This window comes from Lampetra fluviatilis, chromosome 60 (genome assembly GCF_964198595.1).
Source record: "Lampetra fluviatilis chromosome 60, kcLamFluv1.1, whole genome shotgun sequence".
Lineage (NCBI taxonomy): Eukaryota > Metazoa > Chordata > Hyperoartia > Petromyzontiformes > Petromyzontidae > Lampetra > Lampetra fluviatilis.
The window spans coordinates 6,744,067-6,750,909 of NC_136334.1; the positions used below are offsets into that span (position 1 = coordinate 6,744,067).

The window sequence follows — 6,843 nt, forward strand, 5'->3', positions numbered from 1 at the left end:
TGACGATGATGATGACACAGAGACCCATACACTCACATAGAAACCCATAGACTCCTCACACAGACTCATAGACTCACACAGAGAGCCATAGACTCCTCACACAGAGACCCATAGACTCATACAGAGACCCATAGACTCATACAGAGACCCATAGACTCGTACAGAGACCCATAGACTCACACAGACTCATAGACTCACACAGAGACCATAGACTCACACAGAGACCCATAGACTCCTCACACAGAGACCCATAGACTCCTCACACAGAGACCCATAGACTCCTCACACAGAGACCCATAGACTCCTCACACAGAGACCCATAGACTCATACAGAGACCCATAGACTCACACAGACTCATAGACTCACACAGAGAGCCATAGACTCACACAGAGACCCATAGACTCACACAGACTCATAGACTCACACAGAGAGCCATAGACTCACACAGAGACCCATAGACTCCTCACACAGAGACCCATAGACTCATACAGAGACCATAGACTCACACAGACTCATAGACTCACACAGAGAGCCATAGACTCACACAGAGACCCATAGACTCCTCACACAGACTCATAGACTCACACAGAGACCCATAGACTCATCACACAGACTCATAGACTCACACAGAGAGCCATAGACTCACACAGAGACCCATAGACTCCTCACACAGAGACCCATAGACTCATACAGAGACCATATACTCATACAGAGACCCATAGACTCACACAGAGACCCATAGACTCCTCACACAGAGAGCCATAGACTCACACAGAGACCCATAGACTCCTCACACAGAGACCCATAGACTCCTCACACAGACTCATAGACTCACACAGAGACCCATAGACTCCTCACACAGAGACCCATAGACTCATACAGAGACCCATAGACTCACACAGACTCATAGACTCACACAGAGAGCCATAGACTCACACAGAGACCCATAGACTCCTCACACAGAGACCCATAGACTCACACAGACTCATAGACTCACACAGAGAGCCATAGACTCACACAGAGAGCCATAGACTCCTCACACAGAGACCATAGACTCATACAGAGACCCATAGACTCACACAGACTCATAGACTCACACAGAGAGCCATAGACTCACACAGAGACCCATAGACTCCTCACACAGAGACCCATAGACTCACACAGAGACCCATAGACTCACACAGAGACCCATAGACTCCTCACACAGACTCATAGACTCACACAGAGACCCATAGACTCCTCACACAGAGAGCCATAGACTCACACAGAGACCCATAGACTCACACAAACACAACTCTGATAATGTATGCATTGTCCTTGAAACTGATTGGTCCACACCAGAGACAGCTTTCTTTAGAGCCTAGTCTCATATGGTGTTCGACCAGATGACGCCAAAAGGCGCACAGTTCAAAGACAACGCACCACCAGAGTAATGAGAGCTCGGGGTTAAGCAGCTACATCATGGGACCCTCCTTTGCCAGTTACCAACATATACTAATAGGAGTTTTTCCCCTTTTTTCTGACAACAAAACAGACACCTTTAGCAAGGAGTCATGTTTACATTAACCACAATAATTGCAGTCAAATGCAAACAAAAACACAACTCTGATAACTTATGCACTGTCCTTGAAACTGATTGGTCCACACCAGAGACAGCTTCTTTAGAGCCTAGTCTCGTATGGCGTTCGACCAGATGACGCCAAAAGGCGCACAGTCCAAAGACAACGCACCACCAGAGTAATGAGAGCTCGGGGTTAAGCGGCTACATCATGGTGTCCAAACTTTTTGCAACGAGGGCCACATTTGATAAAGTGAAGATGCCAGGGGCCAATAGTTCCTTTTGACATTGTTTTAACCACACAAGTTACGTGGAAATACACACTGTTTATAAAACAATTTCATTGTCACAATTACCTTTATTTTTACAAATGACAATGTAACCAAATATAAGCCACTCAGGCAGAACGTGAACAACTCTACAAACGCAATTCTGCCTTTCATTCAGTCAGATAACATTGAACAAACTGTATAGAATACATACTCTTAGTTCTTTCGGTAAAGTCACGTAGGTAAAAATGAAATTAAAATTAATAAAAATAAAATAATAAAAATCACGACGTTTCGGAGGCAACACAAGCTTCCGTCTTCACCTGATGACGGAAGCTTGTGTTGCCTCCGAAACGTCGTGATTTTTAAATCCTTTATATTAAGTTCGCATGCTTGCGCGCTTACGACCGTGCAAATCTTTCGGTCGTTTTTTAACACCACTTCCCGTGATCCAATCGAGCTGACATTTTGCACACAGACTCGTTGTGCGTGACAATTAATGTTTGTGAAAAAATGTTTCCAAAATTTTACACTTTTTAGGACAAAAATATGATATTTAATTACCAATTGCTTAATACTGCCATGCAATCATCTGACCCATAGGTGGCAGCCATCTCAAGCCAGAGGACGAGAGGACTCTAGCCGCCACGCATATAAAGGATTTATATTGAAAAACTTTGTTTTTACACGGGTTATACTTGTTATTGTTCTACTCCCTCACTCACTCACCCACTCACTCTCTCACTCACTCACTCACCCACTCTCTCACTCTCTCACTCAACCACCCACTCACACACTCAACCACCCACTCAACCACTCACTCACCCACTCACTCACTCCCTCACCCACCTCACTCCCTCACTCACTCCCTGACCCACTTACTCCCTCACTCACTCACCCACTCACTCTCTCACTCACCCACTCTCTCACTCTCTCACTCAACCACCCACTCACTCACTCAACCACCCACTCAACACTCACTCACCCACTCACTCACTCCTCACCACTCACTCCCTCACTCACTCCCTGACCCACTTACTCCCTCACTCACTCACCCACTCACTTCTCTCACTCACTCACTCACCCACTCTCTCACTCTCTCACTCAACCACCCACTCACTCACTCAACACCCACTCAACCCACTCACTCACCCACTCACTCCCTCACCCACTTCACTCCCTCACTCACTCCCTCACCCACTTACTCCCTCACTCACTCACCCACTCACTTTCTCACTCACTCACCTCTCCTCTCTCCCTCTCTCATTAACCCTCTCTATCTCACTCACTCAGCCCTTCACTCTCTCTCACCCACTCACTCACTCACTCACCCACTCACCCCTCACTCACTCCCTTAGTCACTCACTCACCCCCTCACTCACCCACTCACTCCCTCACTCCCTCACTCCCTCACTCACTCACCCACTCACTCACCCACTCACTCACTCACCCACTCTCTCACTCACCCCTCACTCACCCCCTCACTCACTCTCTCTCACTCTCTCTTACTCACTCACTCACTCCCTCACTCACCCACCCACTCACTCACTCACCCACTCACCCACTCTCTCACTCACCCCTCACTCACCACTCACTCACTCTCTCTCACTCTCTCTCACTCACTCACCCACTCACATCTCACCCACTCACTCACTCACCCACTCACTCACTCCTCACTCACTACTCACTCACCCACCACTCCCTCACTCACTCACTCACCCACTCTCTCACTCTCTCACTCAACCACCCACTCACTCAACCACCCACTCAACCACTCACTCACCCACTCACTCCCTCACCCACTCACTCCCTCACTCACTCCTCACCCACTTACTCCCTCACTCACTCACCCACTCACTCACCCACTCACTCCCTCACCCACTCACTCACTCCCTCACTCACTCACCCACTCACTCTCTCACTCACCTCTCCTCTCTCCCTCTCTCATTAACCCTCTCTATCTCACTCACTCAGCCCTTCACTCTCTCTCACCCACCCTTCACTCACTCACTCACCCACTCACTCACTCCCTTAGTCACTCACTCACCCCCTCACTCACCCACTCACTCCCTCACTCCCTCACTCCCTCACTCACTCACCCACTCACTCCTCACTCCCTCACTCACCCACTCACTTCCCCCACCCACTCACTCACTCACTCCTTCACTCACTCACCCACGCACAACAAACACCAACCACCACCACCAACAACAACAACGACCACCACCGGCGGCGAGTACCTTCAACTCTGCAGATGGCACAACGCCGCTTCAACAGCTGCGCTGTGCGTGGCGTCTCCCTCTCTGTCTCTCTCTGTCTCTGTGTGTGTCTCTGTGTGTGTCTGTGTGTGTCTGTTTGTGTGTGTCTGTGTGTGTCTGTATGTGTCTCTCTGTCTCTCTCTGTCTCTGTGTGTGTGTCTGTGTGTGTCTGTGTGTGCCTCTGTGTTGTCTCTGTGTCTCTCTGTGTGTGTGTGTCTATGTGTCTCTGTGTGTGTGGGTCTGTGTGTGTGTGTCTGTGTGTGTCTGTGTGTGTCTCTCTGTGTCTGTGCGTGTCTCTGTGTCTCTGTGTGTGTCTCTGTCTGTGTCTCTGTGTGTCTCTCTGCGTGCGTCTCTCGATCTGTCCGCACGTCTCTCTATCCTGTCCGCCTCTCTGTGATTATTTTAAGGCTTCGCTGCCCCCCCCGGCCCTGCCCCCCCCCCTCGGCCCCCCCCCGGCCCCCCCCCCGGCCCCCCCCCCGGCCCACCGCCGCCTGAACTCCAACGCCGACTTTGGGGTCGTCACTGGGGGGGGGGGGGGGGACCGTGCGTACCCACAGCTGTTCACATCACTAGCGCTGACTCCTCCCCCTCCTTCCTCCCCCCTCTCCCCTCCTCACTCCCTCCTTCTCCTCCTCCTCCCTCCTCCCCCCTCCTCCTCCTCCCTCCTCCTCCCTCCTCCTCCTCCCCCCTCTCCCCCTCCTCCCCCCTCCTCCTCCTCCCTCCTCCTCCCTCCCCCTCCCTCCTCCTCCTCCCTCCTCCCCCTCCTCCCCCCTCCTCCCTCCTCCCCTCCTCCTCCTCCTCCTCCTTCCTCCCCCTCCCTCCTCCTCCCTCCTCCTCCTCCTCCTCCCCCCTCCTCCTCTCCCCTCCTCCCTCCTTCTCCTCCCCCCTTCTCCCTCCTCCTCTCCCTCCTCCCCCTCTCCCCCCTCCTCCCTCCTCCCCCCTCTCCCCCTCCCCCTCCCTCCTCCTCCTCCCTCCTCCCCCTTCTCCCTCCTCCTTCCCCCTCCCCCCTCCTCCCCCCCTCCTCCTCCTCCCCCCTCCCTCCTCCTCCCTCCCTCCTCCTCCCTCCTCCCCCCTCCTCCCTCCTCCCTCCTTCTCCTCCCCCCTTCTCCCTCCTCCTTCCTCCCCTCCCTCCTTCCTCCCCCCCTCCCCTCCTCCCTCCCTCCTCACTCCACCACAAGCACCACCCCAACCTCCCACGCCATTCCTTCATCTCCGGAGAAAAAAAAAAACCTCAACTCACTAAGACACAGAGAGACAACAGACTCACAGAGAGAGACACAGACCCCACAGAGGTGAATTACCCCATCCACTCATTCGCCCACACACTCACTCACCCACACACTCACTCACCCACACACTCACTCACCCACAACCCCACAAACTCATCCACCCACACACTCACACACCCACACACTCACTCACCCACACACTCACCTCACCCACCCACAAACTCATCCACCACACACTCACACACCCACACACTAACTCACCCCACCCACACACTCACCCCACACACTCACGTCCACACTCACCCCCACACTCACCCACACACTCATTCACCCACACACTCACTCACCCACACACTCACTCACCCACACACTCACTCACCCACACACTCACCCACGCCACAAACTCATCCACCCACACACTCACACACCCACACACTCACTCACCCACACACTCACCCACACACTCACTCCCCACACTCACCCCCACACTCACCCACACACTCATTCACCCACACACTCACCCACACACTCACTCCCCACTACTTCACCCTACACACTCATGTCACCCCCACACTCACCCACACACTCATCACCCACACACTCACCCACACACTCATTCACCCACACACTCACTCACCCACACACTCACTCACCCACACACTCACTCACCCACACACACTCACTCACCCCACACACTCACTCACCCAACACTCACTCACCCACACTCACCACACACTCACCCACCCAGCACACTCACCCACACCTCACCCACCCGCACACTCACCCACCCGCACACTCTCACACATGTCAACCCCTCATCAGCGCCTATCTTCTGCGAGGAGAACTCTGTGGGTACGGAGGTGCCGCTGCTCGCTACGACTGACAGCCCTTGCCCAACAGCCTGCAAGGCTACGCCGTGGGGTGGGGGTGGTGGAACCTTTGTCTTTGCGCGGCGTAACTGAGCCAGACGGAGCAGTCACCCCCTTGGCACCCCCCCCCCCCCCCCGTGATGGATGTGTGAATTACGGCCTCCTCCTCCACCACCACCACCACCACGTGTGTGAGAGGGCCAGGAATGCCACTCGCATCTCTCCCTCGCTCATCCTCTCTCTCGTACTCGCCCCCACCGCTCTCTCTCTCGCACTCTCCCTCCAAACAAGGCGTGTGGGAATTCCATTCGAACAGACACATGGACTCGCTACAAAGACCCTCTGTCTCTGTGCGAGTCTATGGGTCTCTGTGTGAGTCTATGGGTCACTGAGTCTATGGGTCTATGTGTGAGTCTATGGGTCTATGTGTGAGTCTATGGGTCTCTGTGTGAGTCCATGGGTCACTGAGTCTATGGGTCTATGTGTGAGTCTATGGGTCTCTGTGCGAGTCTATGGGTCTCTGTGTGAGTCTAGGGTCACTGAGTCTATGGGTCTATGTGTGAGTCATATGGGTCTCTGGTGAGTCTATGGGTCTCTGTGTGAGTCATGGGTCACTGAGTCTATGGGTCTATGTGTACCCACCCCCCCCACACACACGT

At 53.5% G+C, this 6,843-nt stretch overlaps 1 protein-coding gene across 1 annotated transcript in view; it reads right to left on the reverse strand.

Annotated features, from left to right (window-relative positions):
• LOC144950939 (delta-sarcoglycan-like) overlaps positions 1-1,772 on the reverse strand; it is a 14,733-nt gene extending 12,961 nt beyond the window's left edge. Inside the window, exon 1 of the mRNA XM_078881120.1 lies at positions 1,768-1,772. Coding sequence (XP_078737246.1) covers positions 1,768-1,772 — 5 coding nt within the window. The remainder of the gene's footprint in view (positions 1-1,767) is intronic.
• Between the last annotated feature and the right edge of the window lie 5,071 nt (positions 1,773-6,843).